The 19,325-nt window shown below is 35.5% G+C and overlaps 2 protein-coding genes across 2 annotated transcripts; one reads left to right on the forward strand and one right to left on the reverse strand.

Annotated features, from left to right (window-relative positions):
- Positions 1-13,001: 13,001 nt before the first annotated feature.
- On the forward strand, positions 13,002-15,343 carry LOC113319643 (probable serine/threonine-protein kinase At1g54610). The gene is made up of 5 exons (XM_026567889.1): positions 13,002-13,490; positions 13,901-14,197; positions 14,294-14,611; positions 14,771-14,998; positions 15,082-15,343. The coding sequence occupies exons 1-5, from the start codon at positions 13,062-13,064 to the stop codon at positions 15,121-15,123; spliced, it is 1,314 nt and encodes a 437-aa protein (XP_026423674.1). The 5' UTR covers positions 13,002-13,061; the 3' UTR covers positions 15,124-15,343.
- Positions 15,344-15,502: 159 nt separating this feature from the next.
- Positions 15,503-17,828, reverse strand: LOC113319644. Its single transcript, XM_026567890.1, has 2 exons — positions 16,703-17,828; positions 15,503-16,171 (listed from the first exon to the last, which is right to left on the reverse strand). Exons 1-2 carry the CDS (start codon positions 17,367-17,369, stop codon positions 15,534-15,536), a joined length of 1,305 nt encoding a protein of 434 aa, XP_026423675.1. The 5' UTR covers positions 17,370-17,828; the 3' UTR covers positions 15,503-15,533.
- Positions 17,829-19,325: the final 1,497 nt, after the last annotated feature.

Consider the following 19,325-nt stretch of genomic DNA (forward strand, 5'->3'; position numbering starts at 1 on the left):
ATTGTGGAATCACAAAGATTGAGACGAAGAGATTTGTAATTACTTTTTATATCTTAGCTATCAGAGATAATTCTCGAGAAAATCTTGGAGAAGATAGTACTCAACATGGTAAAAAAAAGTACGATCAGAATACGTAACTACAGAGAAAATAGTTGGATTTGGCTTCAGAATCCCAATGAAGTCTTTAAGTAGTTAACCTATAATGGTTTTAAAAAAAACCTAGGTTAAAGGAGAATCGACTCTAGTCGCAACTAGTAGCACACAGGATGTGTGGGGATTATGTTTCCCAGTTGCTAGAGTTCTCCTTTATATAGCCTTTCAAATCAGGGTTTGCTAAGTTAGCTTAGAAACAAAGCATTCCATATTCGCCGTTAGATGAAAATCTGATTTTAGATACAATCTAAGTTTGCTTGAAACCAAATCAATATCTCTCCACCGTTAGATGGTCTTACCTTGTCACATACAAATGAAATATACTTTTATTTAGATATTGGTAATCGTACCTAAACGTGTATATTGAGTTGGCTCAATAATAGTTAATAAAAGTTAGCCATATGAACACTTTTGTCTTAACCACATTCATCTAACACATCTAGATCAACTGTGATGATCAATCAATCATGGAAGATAATCAAATGAAACTAATTGTGTTTCATAGAGTTGTTCAATTTTTGACAATCACATAGAAGTATATATGATCCAATTGAAGCAAAATCGGATTAATTTGTAATGTACAAAGTACAAGAATCAGTTCATGAACATTAAGCCATGGTTTGCAAGGATTGCATTCCTTATTTCATAAATGTATTTGTTCATGAGTATGTAAACATACTAAACCGATTTTAGAACTTTGACCACTAAGTTTGCAAATGGGTACGCAAACTTTAGTTCCGGACTTTGGTCTTGTCCAACAGTTTGCAAACGGGTACGCGAAATTGTCGTTCCGGACCTAACTCAGGTAGAACTGTTCGCATACTGGTATGCAAAATTTGGTTTACGGACCTGAATCATACCAACACAGTTTGTACACTAAGTACGCATACTATGATGTTTTCCAGACATGGGTTTTAGTTCTAAACTCTCATTTCAATCATTGAAACATTCTTAGAAGACGACAATGGCTGTCTCACACAAACCATTAGCTTATAAGCAATTTTCAAGTGATTGAATGATCAATACGAAACTTTCCAAGTCGACATCAAGTGACTGTCTCACACAAATCATGTAAGATGTTTCAAGGAAATTTCCACATGATCATCTTTTGACTTATTATTTAGTTTCCAAAAAATTGTTTCCAACTAAACTCGTCAAGAATAATGATGAATGTATCTATAGAAAAAAGCTACCAACACATATTTCGATAAATAGATAAGCGAGTTATACTCAACTCGAAATAACAAATGTGTATGATATGAAATTCTATATCGTTATATGACTTTTGTCTCAATAAGAGATAAAATAGAATATAATAGACTTCTGAGTGATAGATAAGTTTTAGTATCCACATACCTTTTGTTGATGAAGTTCCTCCGAGTTCTTCAGTAGATCTTCGTCTTCGATTTTAAGCGTCGTGAAGTCTAAAGCTCAACTACACAATCTATCCTAGTCTGAAACTCTTATAAGTAGACTAGAAATCAAGACTATTGTTTTGATCAACTAAACTTGACAAACAAACTTGAGATAGCAATACTTGCGAGTTCGACCGAGCAGTTCTCTAACATATATTTTTATATCTTCTATGAAGAATGCCTTTGCAAAGAGGGACTTAGATACTTTGAACTATTCCCTTGGGATTGAGGTTGTTTTAACTCCTAGCACTAATAATATGTTATTCACTCAAACTAAGTATTCCTTAGAATTGCTTATAAAGTTTGACATGTTGGATTCCTAACCTTATGAAACTCCATTTGCTTAAGGCAATAAAGCTTCACTATTTGATGGCCCACTTCTTGATGATCTTGCTTATTATGAAAAAAAAAATATGGGTAGCCTTAAATATATGACTTTGATAAGGACATGCATCAATTTTGGTGTCAATTATATCTCTCAGTTCATGCACCAACCTACTGATATTCATCTTAAATTAGAAAAAATATTCTCAAGTATATCAAGGGATATCTTGGCTCTGACATTACTCTTACTGGTGGAAATTGTACCTCAATCACTGCATATTATAATAGTGATTGGGCAGGATGCCTTAACACTAGAAAATCTACAGCAAGTTATTGTGGATTTTTGGGTACAAATCTGGTTGCTTGGTCTTGAAAGAAACAACTTATTATGTCAAATTCTTCAACTGAAGCAGAATACATTATGTGGGTCTCTTATCTTCTTCATGAATTACAAGTTCATTGTCAGTACCCTTGCACTATTTACTATGACTATGTTGGTGCAACTCATCTAGCTGACAGTCCAATTCAACATGTCGAGGTTTGCTATCACACTTTTAGGAGTTTAGTAGCTACTGACTTTATGGTAGTCAAGTACATTCCTTCTCTCCTTTAGATTGCAGATATGTTCACCAAGGGGCTTCCTAAAATTTGTTATTCAAACTTCAATCCATTTTTGAAGCAGCATTCTAGTCCTCAATTTGAGGGGGACTGTTAGCACACGCTACTCTTATGTCTGTATGTAGTAATTATGTGTGTGCTTAGTAGTTCTAATTATAGTCCTACACGCGTGTCTCATCTATCATGTATAACGGTAACTCTCTTTACAGGGTGTTTTGTGTAACAGAAACCGTCATTGTTAGACAGTCTGTCTTCTCCTTCTTCTTATCGATGTGATGATAACTTGATATTGTTTCTACACAAAGCTCATTTTACACACGCATAACTTGTAAGCAAAAGAAAAAATAAAACATCTTGAGCAGATTTACATGAGTAGTATTGACATAATTATAAGAGTGGATCCTGAGTAGTATTGAGATAATCATAATAGGAGCACCCGTTGACATGGTAATTCTCAAATTAGTTCATAATTTGACACTAACTTTTTTATAATACTTAAATGACAATTAATTTGAAGTTATTTTTTTGATAAATATTTTTCTAGCAAAATTCAATAGTCCAATCGAAAATTAGTGCGTTTCTTCAAAAAAAAAACAGTACATTAAGAAATACTAAACCTCGTTATCTACCGGTTTAGTTTCAACTGTTAATTCTATATAATTCATTTTCAGAATGGTAGATGATAGTGTTATACATTCAGAATCGTAGATGATAGTGTTACACATTTCTATTGTGCTTAATTTCATTTTAATAAAGTTGCAGAACTTCTCCAAAAAAAATTTATTATCATATAGGTTTTGTACGAAAATTGATACTAAAATTGTTGCAATGTGTAAAAAAAATACATATTAACGGAGTTTCCGTTAATATAATACAGGGAAGTGATACACTTGCCGACATTATCTCCGGTAAAAAATCCCGATAGGGAAATCAACGGAAATAACTCAACATTTGGATTTATAAATGGCATATATGGGTCCATTTATTATTAAACGTGGGATAAAAATTCGGAGGTTTATTCAGTCAGCATATCATTTCCGTGGAATACAGCAATTCCCCTTTGTTTTATTGTTACACCAAAAATATACTATTATTTTTATTGAAAAGAAGAAAGTATATGAAAGGCTCAAATTACGCCTACACACCTGGGTTTACTTTTTAAAACATAAGATCCGAACATTTTTGCCTTTGCTAATAAAGTTGCAGATGTATCCATCACACACTGATATGTCATGATCCAATCCCAATTAAAAAAGGCTTTCACTCGAAAGGTCAATCTCTCAAGTGTAACCAAAGTAAATTAATTAAGTAAACAGATAACTAAGCGTAAACTAGCTATTGAAACTAGATTAGTGGACGGGTGATAAACTAATACTGTACCAAATTAATTAGTGGTCGGTACAAATAATGATATTTTAAAACAACCAGATCCAAAGAAGAGAAAAAACAATGAGATCACAGCTACATCTCGCCAAAAGTCAATGCCAATATGAGCTATAAATAGAAAGATAACTAGTGTTAGTGATAACAGGATTATTATCAAATATCAACCATGGTTAAAGTTTTTGCTTTCTATAGTTTCTCTGGTTTCTTTTGTGTTTTATTTGTTCTATCCATCTCCCGTAAGTATTACATTTTTCCACTAGCACTGTTCTGAAAAACATTAATCTTATTAGAGTGATCAAAATCTATTAAGTCTTTCTATATTATCATACATACATTGCATAAATAGATCGACTAATATTGGTTTTCTGTACCGTATAGAGACGTCAAGAGCAATGAGCAGTGAAGATTGCCCCGGCTTGACGGCTTATGTTGGTGAATGTGATTCTCGTTGTGCTGATAGATGTGTGGCACAACATAAGCAAGACTATCTAGGATCTTGGTGTTGGACCAACTTATATGGAACATCATACTGCATGTGCTGCATCGTAGCTCCCCCAGATGATGATGGTATGTGACACTAGACTATAGAAAAAGATATTGTAAATGGTAAAATAAATGTGCTTTAGCTAGTGAGACTACAAATTTTTGAGCATCTCCCCTTTTGGAAAGTCTTCTATAATACTCTACTCTGTTTCAAAAATAGTAGTCTGATGTGCTGCATCGTAGCTCCCCCAGATGATGATGGTATGTGACACTAGATTATAGAAAAAAGATATGGTAAATGGTAAAAAAAAGTGCTTTAGCTAGTGAGACTACAAAATTTTGAGCATCTCCACCTTTGGAAAGTCTTCTATAATACTATGTTTCAAAATAGTAGTCTGGTTTCATGTATATTTTGAAACGCACTATTATTTTGAAACAGAAAAAATATATACAGAGAAGGAAACTTATCAAATTATCGGTTTTTGGCACGATGTATTATAGGTTATTATTGGCCGCCAACAACCATGTCTCTCGTGCCTGCAAAATCTCCACAAGCTCCTCAAGGTGTTGAACCTGTGGCTTCACAAGCTCCTCTCGTCTCAGGTGTTGAACCTGCGGCGCCTCCACAATCTCCTCCCACTTCCTCGGGTACTGAACCTGCAATGGTGTCACATACTCCTCCTTCATGCTCTCCCAATGTTGAATATGTGGCTCCACAAGCGCATTTGATTCCTCCCCGTGCTGAACCTATAGCACCTACTCCACGAACTCCCCATTCCACCGGTGTTAAACCTGCTGAAACTCCACAAACTCCTCGTCATTCCAGAAAAGGGGAAAAGCATAGGCACCACCACTCAAAAGTAATCCACCATTGATGTGTCATGCATTTATAGCCGATGCTATGTTATAATTGGGGACTGTGTACCACTGAAATGAATTTGTTACATGCTTATATATTTCTCGCGGTTTATAAATTAACTTCGCACACGCTTTGTTTTTATGGATGACATATAATTTATATTTTTACGTATTTTGATAAACCAAAAATTTATTGATTAAGGAATAACGTTTTGATTTCTAGCTAACAAATTGCAAACTAGAGAGGAAAAGTAACCATAACTCTTAATGTTGCTTGTAGTTTTTCAAACAATTTTAGAAACTGCAGCTGCAATTTGATTGTCTTCACGATTAATGGAAGTCATTTGACAATCAAAAAAACCTAACATGAGATGTTTAATTTCCTTGATCATGTTTTTGTTTTCCGAATGAGTTATATGAACATGTATGTTATCGACCGAATAACTAGTTTTACGTCAGCTTCAACATGAATCTCGGTAATCTGCATTGATTTAACCGTATTTAATGTGAAAAAGAGGAGGGTACCAATTACACTGCCAACTTTTAGATATTGAACCTATAGACTATTCCTTATGCGAACCTTTAATAAAAATTGAGGCAGACTAGAAATATCCTTGGATAATCTCAAGTTAAGATTCTTAAATCACAAGGATGATTAAAGTACAACCTGCTTCTACTTTTAATTATAATGATAAATCAATATAATGCGAAAAATAAAAGTAAATCATTTTAAAACTCATAGCTAGTAGAGTTAAAACTCTGCTGAATAGAATTATCACTTCTTATCAAACCTCTTTCTTTTTAGGTAAACTTGTAACTGGTAACATAGAGATAGCTCATGAGATGGTAGATACTACGAAGAAAGTTAAAGCTATGAAATATTGGATGGTTGTCAAACTTGACATATTTAAAGCCTTTGATAGGATAAGGTGGTCATTCCTGATTTTCACTCTTAATAAACTTGAATTTTGTGATGAGTGGTGCCATATGATTGAACAATGCCTGACAACTGTCTCCACCTCTATCATGTTAAATGGTTCACTTGGTGAATCTTTTAAAACTCAAAGAGGTTGAGACAAGGAGATCCATTGTCTCTTTACCTATTTATTTTATGCATGAACTCTTTTTCTAGAGTTCTTCTACATGTTTGACATTGTGTTAATATTCTTGGACTTAAAATTTCCACTACAAGCCCTGTTGTGTCTCACTTTTTTTCTGCAGATGATTGTCATTTTTACTAAGGCATAACCTAGAGAAGCTAGACATTTTAACAAAATTATTGAGAAATTCAGCCTCTACTCTGGTTAATCTGTAAACTTTGATAAGTTTAGTATGGCATTCAGTCTTAAGGTGCCCAATGTTATAAAGAATGAAATTGCTAATATTCTACAAATAAAGAAAATAACACTTAGTAATAAGTATTTGGGAGTACCTTTACTTATCCAGAATATTAAGATGCGGACTTGGAGGGCTTCCTAAGAGTTTCGATATGATAAGCTTCACACTTGGAAAGTTCCTAAGGCATCCAAAAAGAATTATACTCACACAAACAGTCATAGGTTTCGTTGCTTCCCATCATCTAGTTGTGTTTCCTATGCCAAAAAAACCTTATGAAACAAATGCATACAATACAAAGAAGGTTTTGGTGGAATAGTAAGAAAAATGCTCTAGGTGATTACAGTAAAATATGGGATAGTATAGCCTAACCAAAATTCCAAGGAGGAATGGGCATAAAGATAACTGATATGTCATAAATCTTTGCTAATTAAGTTAGCCTAAAAGATGTCCACATCTTCCAATGATCTCTAGGTGAAAATTCTAAAAAAATATATACTTCCATGAAGCTAATCCTCTTCATGGAACAACTGCTGCTAATAGATCTTGGATATGGAGAGGCATTTCTGAAGGTCTCAAGCATGTCAAGCAATATAGCTGCTGGGAAGTTGCTAATTGTGAAGATATCACAATATGGAAGGATAAGTGTTTGCCAAGTATGGATGCGTGTTTAGATAGCATCTTCAGGGGACAGACTTGGTAGATTCCTTACAAATGGAAACCTCAATTGTCACTTCTTTGACAATAAGATAGAAATTATGCACCGTCTCTTTTTTTAATATGATTTTTCAAAGAAAATATGGACACTGTTGAAGATGCGTATTTTTCAATTTAGGAATCCTAACAAACACGCAAGATTATGATCAGATTATTTGTTAAGTTCGATCTCCTGACTTGATTCAGTCATTTATTTCTCTCTGTCGATTACTTGGTTCTTGTCCAATTGTGATTTACCAATTGCCGTTTAGGTGGATTAATAGAATTAGATCTAAAGGAATTAAGAGAGATAACATAGAAAATTATAATTCTTATTGATCAAATTAGACTGTATACAATATCTGAGGTTACAAGATTAGTTTCTTGGGATTATATATTGTTACATGCGGATGAATCACACTAAATGTATGTATAATATGGGACCACTCGTTTCTATGTGGAGACGACGCCATGATCTATCTTTACTTTACTTTGATGTTAAGTTATCTTCTCGACCTGGACTTTGTATTACTTATCGATCTCCGGATCTTGACTTCTGATATCCTTTGGTCTTATTTTTGTTTCCTGCTCTATAAATCATGTATTTACATATGTCACGATATTACATGTCTCGTTCTTGGTTATTGAAAATGCGGGGGTCTAACAACCACACCCAATATTTCGTTTGACAATCTGTATGGACTAACTCCAATATAAATTCTAAGAGAATCAACTAGACAATCGGACTCAATCAAGGAAATACATCCAAGAGTTATATCTCAATTTCTTAATACAATCTGCAATCGAACAGAAACAGATAGAGATCTGTGAGCCTGATTGAACCGTACCAAAGACCAATGTCCAAGTATTAATCAATTTCAATCGACAACCAAAGGTTGGATTTACCAATTAATTGAACTATGCACAACCTGTGATATTTCAATTATAGAAACAAATATAATGCGGAAAAAAAATAACACAGACACCAGAAGTTTTGTTAACGAGGAAACCGCAAATGCTGAAAAACCTCGGGACCTAGTCCAGATTTGAACACCACACTATATTAAGACGCTACATACTCTAGCCTACTACAAGTTAACTTCGGACTGGAATGTAGTTGAGGCCTAACCAAGTCTCACATATATTAGGGTACAATCGCGTTCCTTACGCCTCTGAATCCAACCAGGACTCAACGCACTTGATTCCCTTAGCTGATCTCACCCATAACTAAGAGTTGCTACGACCCAAAGTCGAAGACTTTATAAACAAATCTGTCTCCCACAAAAAAGTCTATTCTGATAGATAAATCTGTCTCCCACAGAAATACCTACGAAGTTTTTGTTCCGTATTTTGATAAATCAAGGTGAATAGGAACCAATTGATAATCCGGTCTTATATTCCCAAAGAACAAACTAGAAATATTAATCACCTCACAATAACTTAACTATATGGTAGTAGAACAATTTATTGTGGAATCACAAAGAATGAAACCAAGAGCTTTGTGATTACTTTTTATATATTACCTATCGGAGATAAATCTCGAGCCAATCTTAGAGAAGATAGTGCTCAGTACGATAGAACAAGTAAGATCAGCCCACAAAAAATAGTTGGTTTTGGCTTCAGAATCCCAATGAATTGTCTTCAAGTCGTTAACCTATAATTTTAGGAAAAACCTAGGTTAAAGGAGAATCGACTCTAGTACGCAACTAGTATCACACAGAAGGTATGGGGATTAGGTTTTCCAGTTGCTAGAGTTCTCCCTTATATAGTCTTTCAAATCAGGGTTTGAAAGCTTAGAAACAAAGCAATCAATATTCACCATTAGAGGAAACCCTGATTTAATATTCAAGATAAGTTTGCTTTAAACCAAAGAATATCTCTCCACCATTATATGGTCTTAGCTTGTTACACACAAATGAAATATACCTTCATTTAGATATCGGTAACCGTACCTAAACGTGTATATTGAGTTGGCTCAACTACAGTTAACCAAAGTTAGCCATATGAACACTTTTGTATTAACCACATTCATCCAACACTTCTAGATCAAATGATAATCAAATAGTCTAATTGTGTTATTCATAGAGTTGTTCAGTTGTTTATATTCTCATAGAAGTATACAAGACACAATTGAAACAAAATCGGATTGATTCAAAAGAATCAATTCACGAACATTTTAGCCACGGTTTAGAAAGATTGCATTCCTTAATATATAAATGTATTTGTTCATGAGTATGAAATCATATTTAACCGATTTTAGAACTTTAACCAACTTAGTTTGCAAACGGGTACGCAAACTTAAGTTTTGGACTTTGGTCATGTACGACAGTTCGCAAACGGGTATGCATACTGTCGTTTCGGACCGAACTCATGTGAAACCGTTCGCATACTGGTATGCAAACTTGGTTCCCGAAATTTAACAGTTAAAACCGTTCACATACTGGTATGCAAACTTACTTCCCGGACATGAACCATACCTCAACAGTTTGCATATTGGTATGCATACTATTCTATATCCAGACAATGGTTAATTGTTCTAAACTCCCATTTCAATCATTGAAATATCCTTAGAAGACAACAATAGTTGTCTCATACAAACTATTATCTTATAAGTAATTTTCAAGTGATTGAATGATCAATACGAAACATTCTGAGTCGACATCAAATGATTGTCTCACACAAATCATGTAAGATGTTTCAAGGCAATTTTCACATGATCATCTTTTGACTTATTATTTAGTTTACAACAAATAAATTGTTTCCAACTAAACTCTTCAAGAATAATGATGAACGTAGCTAAAGCAAAAAGCTTTCCAACACATATTTCGAGAAATAGATAAGCGAGTTAAACTCAACTCCAAATATCAAATGTATAACATAAAAGTCTATATAGATATATGAGATAGAATTGAATAGACTTCTGAGTCATAAATAACCTTTTATTGATGAAGTTATTCCAATCTCTCCTTAGTAGATCTTCGTCTTCGATCGATGAACACTATGAAGTCTAAATCTCAACTACACATTCTATCATAATCCGAGACATAACTATAAGTAGACTAGAAATCAAGACTTATAGTTTTGATCACCTAAAGACAAACAAGCTTGAGATAGAAACGCTTGCGAGTTCGGCCGCAGCGCTCTAACGGTTATATTGTTATTTTCAAGCCATACTCGAGCTGAAGACTTGTCATCTTTATCTCGGCCTAAACTCTATCTCGGTGCTGAGCTCCAAGACCTTACAACTGTCAGTTTTTTGGTAGATGCTATATTATGTCATCTACATATTCCCCCAGTTTATTTAAAATATAGTCTTTCGAGTGTATTTTATTTAAACATGGTTTAGTATTTTATACTTTAACAGCTCAGCTCAAAGATATGCTTTAACAGCTGATCAAGATGCCTAGATATTAGATTTTAAGTTTTTTTTTCTGATCGAGTATACCTCTATCTTTCTCCCCAAAAAAGAAGTATCTTTTGATAAAGATGTTGGATTATCAGCTAGCGATCTAGGCGATTCCTTCTCCACCTTTTCTGATATCCCCCCTTAGATGAACTTTGAATCTAAGAATAGTTCTATATTTATCTCTAAATGGATTCGAAACATTCTTGAATAACATCAATGACTCATATCACAGTTCCAGGATATTTTCGAATGATAATCTTGAATCATGATTTTGATTGTGAACAATGAATTGTTCTTAACCGAAATTCATCAAGTATGAATGTTAATTAAGCTTACTCATATTTTGAGGACTAATTACAAGATGAATCTTGACTCTAAATTCTTGTTATGATTACGATAGTCTAATTAGTTACACGACAACGTCTCAAAGATACAAAGGTGAATATAACTTTAGAAATAGGTGGTTCAGTCTTCACTTACCTTTTGTTGAGGAAGTTCTCCAAAAGTTTCGGTTGATCTTCGCCTTCAAACGGTAGAACGCAATGATGACTGCCGTGATGTCCGTTTCTCAACTACATCTTTTATCCTAATCCGAGACTCAACTAATTATGGACTAGAAATCAAGACATAGTTTTGACAACTAACAACAATCTTGAGATAGCAACACTTGTGGGTTCGACCTAGCAATGTTCTAACAAACATGTTCAGGCATTTGCTTCTAGGAATGTCAGTTCTGCTTGGTCCACGAATATTCGAACAAGTCAAAAAGGTAGTATGCAAAATCGGTTAAAGAAGAACTCAGAAAATCCGTCACAAATATGGGTTCATAAGGATACTCATACGTCTCTTGAAAAAATTGGTGCATTCATCAATGAAACGATCGAACAAGCTAACATGAATTTGATCATTACATGATATAAAGATCTTATTGACAAATTGTCATCTTGTTCCACACAATCAGGTAAGGATTCCAATCTTGTCTCCTTCCATGTTGACAGTAAATTTTATGATTACTTTTCATGTCCAAAAAGAATATTCTCAGCGAAAGGAAGAGGTAAAAACAAGGGTAAATGTCAGTATAATCCTCCCGGTGAGAGTTCGGCTCACCCTTGTGCAAGTTAGTCACAAGTCTTGGAACCTTATCCATAAAAATCGTGCTGGATAAGGAATTGCTTTGTAATAGGTGTACTATTAGTCTTAAATAGTATTTTGAGTGATGAGCTATAATCTTTTTCATAATGCAACCTTTACGTATTTCTATGATTATCACAATCAGACTTGGTCCATCGGTAAGCATTTTCTGAACGAAAGCGAAATATTGGAAATGTCAACTTCCGATTTCGATCAGCAATGCTTTTTTTAGTCACAATTAGCATGGGAATTGAACCCGCAACCTATAGGTTGGGCGAAAAAGATAAATTGACTGAAACTTTCTCCCGAATCACACACCATGTGAGATAAAGCAAGGAGCCCACTTCTGCCCATTCATGATCCAAATGCTGAGAGTGTTGTGATCGTCCGTTGATTCCCCTCTCGAAATATTTCTTGGTGTAGAATCTCTCTAGGTTGGGAGTCCAGTTGGTTAACCAGGAATGTTGTGAAGCTTACATTGACGTCCGCAGACAGGTTTTAGCTGAGATCCTTTTCATGCTTGAATCAGACAAAATAAGCATTGACGTCCTGGACAAATTAAGCACTGACGTCTGGGAAGTACGGACACTGACACGAGACACGAACACAACACGGACACAGGGACCGGCAAAAATCCAAAATCATCAGGACACGGACACGTTTATATATACATTAATAAAATGGTTTTTCTATATATTAAGATCATACTGATATAATATATCAAATACATTAATCATGCAAATACATGAAAAAACTCAATTTTATGCCGTTAGGTTAGCTCACATATAGAAAAATTAACTATTATACTGATTTCCTTGACACACTAGGTTACCAAACTACGAAAATGGAGTATAGATTTCTACACATGTGTCGTGTCGGTGTCCCACGCGCGTCGTGTATCCGCCGTGCGTCTAACACGGACACGGTATCAATACTGGTGTGTCGATGCTCCACTGAGTGACGTCCTATATGAGCACAACACGGTCCCACGCAGCATTCTGGTTCAAAACTTTGATTATCCTTGGTTGAGCCTACTAAACCGCCCCACGAAAACGCGTGCTCACTGGATTTAAGGACTTTGCCTGCCCAGAATTTAAAGTTTAGACCGTGAGCAGTGGACTCGAACTGAAAAGTCTAATGCAATTGTTGAAAACAAAATTTGTGGGTCAGTTCGAACATAACTTCTAAAACTAAAACTGTAGATGGAATTCAAAATTGGAGGTCGGAATTTTTAATTTGCAGTGGGGAGAAATATAATGACTAATACAATATATTTCAGGCCTGATTCGGAGGAAGATTCTGAAAATGATGATCCTTCACCGGAACCTGAAACTACTAGAGTAAACTGTTTTGGCTATTCAGTTCCATCATCGTCAACAAAAACAGCAATCAAGGAGGAAAAGGATCAAGCGGAAGAAATCGAGTGCAAAAAATGTAAAAGGATTTTAGATGTTATTGAAAATGGAAATCGATATCAGAACCAGAAAAGAATAGATGATAATCAAGATTATCTATTGGGAATGCCACGAAGAAGAACAAACTCTAGGGTGAGTAAAAATGTAACTAACGGTTTGCATGGAGAACAGGTTGCTGCTGGTTGGCCTATTTGGCTTGTTTCTATTGCTTCTGAGGCTATATATGGCTGGACTCCTCGTGCAGCTCACACCTTTGAAAAGCTTCATCAGGTAACCCGGCCTCTAAATTTGATTAAATGTCTAGTAAAAAGTACTAAAAAATACCCTCAAACTCTGAATTAGCTGAATGCAACTCGTTTGATTTTTGTCCTGCAAAAATTTATAGGAAAAGGTAGTAAAATATTTGAGTCAAGCATTTCAAACTCTTTAGCTGACTCAAACCAAGATCTTGCCTAAGTTGCACATTCGGACAGAGAGGAATTGCTTTGTTGCACATAAGGCAATTTTAGAACCCCACGAATAAATGCATACCACCTAAGGAATCACTGGAGGGTTTCTTATCCGAATTTAGAAAATGAATGCCCTGACATCTATACAACGAAGAAACATAAGTGCCCTTGCCATATAACAATTATAATGCTTGTGTATGTTGTTCAATGAGCCATCTCCTCCTTATGTAGATTTCTCGGGGAGCCAGAAGCACCGAGTATAAAGCTAAAGACAATTTGACCAGTAAAATTGTGGCATTAAAGAAGGTGCAAATCGATAGATCGGATTCTGTGAGTTTAAGATCAATGGCTAGACAACTTATAATCATGCGCCGGCTGGACCACCATCCTAATGTAATAAAATTAGAAGGTCTGGTAGTATCTTCGAAGAATAAGAAGTGTTATGAATTACACCTTGTGTTTGAGCATATGGAACATGATTTATCTGAACTCGCTACTGGTGGTGGAACTAAGCTTACAGAGACTCAGGTATGTAAATGCCAAAGAAGTTGTTCCTCGGTATTTTCATGTGCAAACTTCTCTACTTTGTTTTGAGTGCTAGTAAGGTTTTTTCTACATTGGCAGGTGAAGTCTTCTATGCTTCAATTGTTATCTGGACTTGAGCACTGTCACAGCCTGGGAGTCTTACATCGTAATCTTAATGGATCAAATCTCTTACTTGACAACAAAGGAATACTCAAGATTGCTGGTTTTGGATCAGCTTCGTTCTTTGATCCTAACAATAAGAAACCGATGAGTAATCGGGTAGCCAATTTATGGTATAGAGCTCCAGAGCTTATTTTGGGCGCTACAGACTACGGTGTAGGTATTGACCTATGGAGTACTGGTTGCGTTCTTGGTGAATTATTGACTGGGGAGCCAATCATGACCGGGAGTACACAAGTAAGTCCTATTTGTGCTGTTTTTCATTTTTGGCTATCTCTGCTCTTGCTTAGTTTTGCTTGAATAATTCATGCTGAAATCCAAGAATTTAGAAACTCTTATCATGAAATCTACTCATATGCAGTTCTCATGTTTTTTCCTTCAACGCTGGTTATTTAGGTGGAGCAATTGCACCAGATTTTCAAGCTCTGTGGATCCCCGTCAGAAGCATACTGGAGAACCGCAAACCTTCTGCACAAAAGCTTATTCATGCCCCAATATCCATATAAACGATGCATAGTCGAGACTTTCAAAACTTGCCCACCAGCATCATTGCAATTGATGGAAATACTTCTGGCAATCGATCCATTTGAGCGTCAAACCGCCACTGCTTTATTGAAGATTGAGGTAACCTTACATGAAGCTTTTAAAAAATAACTACTTCAGTGAAAAACAATAAGATCTTCAACTCTCTCATTTCTGTTTTGTAGTTTTTATCAGACAGGCCAAGCTTGATGCATTCAGAAGCCTAACGTATGCATCGTTCAAAAGAAGTTACACGTATTCTAGAGAGCAAAATGATTAAATCTGTTCGGGATTTCTATCCCATGTTGTATGCAAATAAAACGAGTGCAAGCTTATATATATTTCTTGCATTTTGTGTATCTATAGACCTCATTCTTTTAAAACTAGTACGGTCATTCTTTTCCGTGTAGAAATATGAGCATCATAAAATCCTACTTTAGCTATTCACCATTTTGTACATTGCATACCAAATCTTGAGAAACATGGAATTTTTTTCTGAAATGGCAGTCAGCCGAAACATTGATGCAGGCTATGCATGTAGTAATATTATAACTATGACGACTTTTAAAGACATGTGAGAGAGAGAGAGAGAGAGAGAGAGAGATTTACCAAAAAAATTATTCGAAACAGCATTCGTTCAGGGTTTACAGATTACCACAAAGCATGGAAGTAGAGCTTTTGGGTTAAGTAAATAGAGTTCTTCAATATTTGAATAAGGACCCATTTTTCCGGCTAAGGAGTCGAACCCTGTCTGCCCAGCAAGTCTCTCTTGGAAGTTCTCCAGTGGCCTATGAACTCTCCCAGCAATCACTCTACAAACTATCAAAGCCTTCTTCAAAGATGAGTTTTCTTCTTCAGAAAGCTCAACAGATTCAAAAGCTCTTCCACTGGTAGAAGTTGTGAAAACACCAATACCACCCTTAACCTCCTTTTTAACGGAGAATCCGTGTCTAATTATCCTACATACATTGCATTTTTCTGATACACAGAGGTTGGATGAACCATTCATACCGAGAGAACAAGCCAATGTTGTGCCATAGAATCTTAACAGTTCATTTCCATCAGCTTGACATCTAGGATGTTTTTTTGGGAGCTTGCTGGCCTTAACTTTCACCATTTCCCTGTATTCTTCGAACCGAGCTAGTGTCTTTTGCATATTATGGACCTTCAAAACCCTCTCAATTCTTGTCAAATTATTCTCGGTTTTGAATGAGTTTATTTGGCAAATTATTTCTACTATCTTGCGAGACGAATCTCCTTCCACTAGTTCAGTAACTGCAAGAGATTACAAGAGACTCTTTAGCGAACCGAAACCAAAAGTAAGAAAGACAAATTTCAATTCATACTCAAGAAACTCAGATAGAAACTGCAGATACTATACTAGTGACTAAAGAACAATAGACCTTGCAATTCATACAAATTGAGACCCAAGATGAGCTAATATCAATTAGTAGTTGACAGTGTGAGCTGATTAAAACCGAAAGCGTAAGATAGAACCCAACCTCCTTAATATGGTGTTGAATGATCTAGTGACTACCTTACACAAATTGATTCTGGTTTCATGGTAATGAAGGCTTAAATTTGGATTACATCAACTATGCATACACATAACAAATAGAGGAAGCTAGAGCTTAAACTAACCAGCAGAGAGTTGAACCAAAATTATGCTAACACAAAATATGGTTCAAGATTAAAAACCCAAGACCCATTAGAATCTATGTCAAGACTAACAGTGGGACTAACTAAGAAATCAAAATATCAACAGAGGAAAAAATAATGGAAGGATTATGGGGGGAAGTTATATACCTGCATGTTTGGAGAGATGATGTGCTTCTAAACCTTCCCATTTCCCAAATTTCTCTCCACATTTATGGCAAGTAACAGAAGAAGACCCATTAGAATCTATGTCAAGAGAAGTTCTGGATTTTGGAGCAGAACCTCCAAACCCTTCTTTATCAGAGTAAAAAGTAGAAGATTTTCTTGTTGGGGTTTTAAATGAATAAGTTCCTCCAGGACCTGGTGTACCAGGTGTTAGAGTACCCACAAAACCAGAACCACCACCACCATTTCCTTCATGTAATCCTCCATTATAACCAGTAATCTTCAATTCACACTTAGAATCACTAAGAATTACTTCATGTGCTAATGGATTTATCAATTCATTACTCCCAATAGATCTTGGACTACAAATTGGTTTCTCCAAATGTCTTTTACTTCCATGAATAACATCTTTGAGATTTGCAATAGATCTTGAACAACCAGACCTACTTGTCCTCTTTGTCAAGATTGAAGCCAACCCACCATTCTGATTGTTATCAAAATTACCATTCCTAGCTGTTTTCGGATCAAAAACATCTGCTGGGTCAGATTTACATTGTAAAGATTTCTTCAAAGAAAACCAAACAGTTGGGGATTTCTTCTTCTTTTCTTCTTCAACCACTACTTCCTTCTGTGTTTTCCCAAAACTTTTCATAGTTCAGCAGTAGTAGAAATCTCTAACTTTTGCTGATTTTAAGATAGCCCCATTTCTCCCATTGCTCTGAAAAGGAACTTCTTCTTCTTAACTTTCTATATATTCTCCATTAGAATGGGAAAGTTACAGCTTTTTTACAAACTTTCTTACCATATGTACCAGACTAGTATGACTTGTAGTTTCTTTTCTTAGTGTACCCTTTGTCACTTACAAACTTAACAAATAAACAAAATCTAACTCTAAAAGATATGAGCAGAAAAAGCTTCAAACCACTGATAACAATGGTTGCTTAGACTTAAAAATCCAACTAAAGTTGTGAAAAAAGGCCTTAAAAACTTGAAGTTGAAGACTTTTCCTGAATGGGTTTTATAAAAACTAGAGAGAGAGATGAAGTTCCAAAAAAACAAGAATGTGACGGGGGATTTTAACATGAAAATGATAAAAAATCTAAAAAAAATATCCTTGTTTCACTGACATTTTTATCAACACTAAAAACATAGTAGAGGTGGTAATGACAGTACTTATTCAAATTTTGAATTGAAAAAAACTTAACTTATTTGTAAACCCGGATGGGTCGGATTTGCATTTAATTTTTGGATATTCGTCTCTCTCACTCTATTGACAGAAGAAATTTATTGATATCTTCCTGGTGATCGGTACAATTTGCAGTTGACACGAATTAACTTTACTGCTTTCATTTCAGACAAGAGATTTACCATCCATAGATTTTCCATCATTCGTACTGTCAATATTGCGTGGTCTTGTACAACCAGAAGCAGAGCTAGCTGTAAGACCAAGCAAGGTTTTAAAAACAGTTCCTTTAGGCCATGAGCCGTGGCCCGTGACGGGAAAAAAAAATGGTGTTTTCAATAGATAAATATAAATTCTTTGAGAGCATCCTGAGAAATTGAAAATACCGTGAGTACAGGATCTTACCTCAATTACTGTGCTAAATTATATTTTTTGTTGAAGCAATTACTGTGCTAAATTGCTAGTTACGTACATCAGCAGGGTAGGGAAGAAAGAAAACTATCAGTAGTTTTGTCACAGACTCACAGTCACAGGTGATAATAACAGCTGATAGGCTGTCAAATGTCAACTGTCAAGAATAAAATTTTCGAGACCATTGCCTTTAAATTTAAAAGAGTCAAAAATGAACTACTGCTAGGGTAGGAACTAGGAAGTTCTTCTTCCTCCCTCTCGGAGCAACTGCATTGGTAGGATCAAAACCAAAGACTAAAGAGCAAAAAAAAAGACCAAATTTTGGGTTTAGTCCGTGTTGTAACGCTACGGTGGTGGACTATATATGATCGAGCGAACATACAATGTGAGCCCATATGTGAAGCGGACATATAATGTATGCCTGATGGATAGCCAGGCGAAGATATAATGTGAGCCATACACAACAACTCATGGAACGGAGACTATACAACCGCCCCACATGAAACGTACATTATACGTTCGCACGTTAACAAGCATACATTTTAAGTTCGCTCGACTATATTTGGGTTTGGTCTTGGTCCCAAACCAAATATAGTCTAAGATTTGGTTATAGTCAGGCTTTTGCTCTTTAGTCCGTCCCACTGCTCTCGTTGTCAGATCATATTTATGGGTTTGATCGCCCATTGTGGTTGCTCTCACAACCCAAAAACTCCCGCCATTGAAAAACACTTTCTATTTTCTGGATGGGAGGGGGGGGGGGAATCCAAAAAAATCACCATATATCGCGCCAAGGTGCATCAATAATGAATAACGAGAGAGTAAATTGTAGTTGCAAATGATGAAGTTCAAACTTCCAAACCAGACAGAACTACTAGATATTATGATAAAAGAGAATTGTATTATTGAACGAGATGATTTATATTGAGAACCCATAAGGTATATATAGTGACACCATAACTTGGTATGCAAGACTAATACTTGTAAATCAATTCATACTAAATATATCAAACGCTA

This window comes from Papaver somniferum, chromosome 10 (genome assembly GCF_003573695.1).
Source record: "Papaver somniferum cultivar HN1 chromosome 10, ASM357369v1, whole genome shotgun sequence".
In the NCBI taxonomy this organism is placed as follows: domain Eukaryota; kingdom Viridiplantae; phylum Streptophyta; class Magnoliopsida; order Ranunculales; family Papaveraceae; genus Papaver; species Papaver somniferum.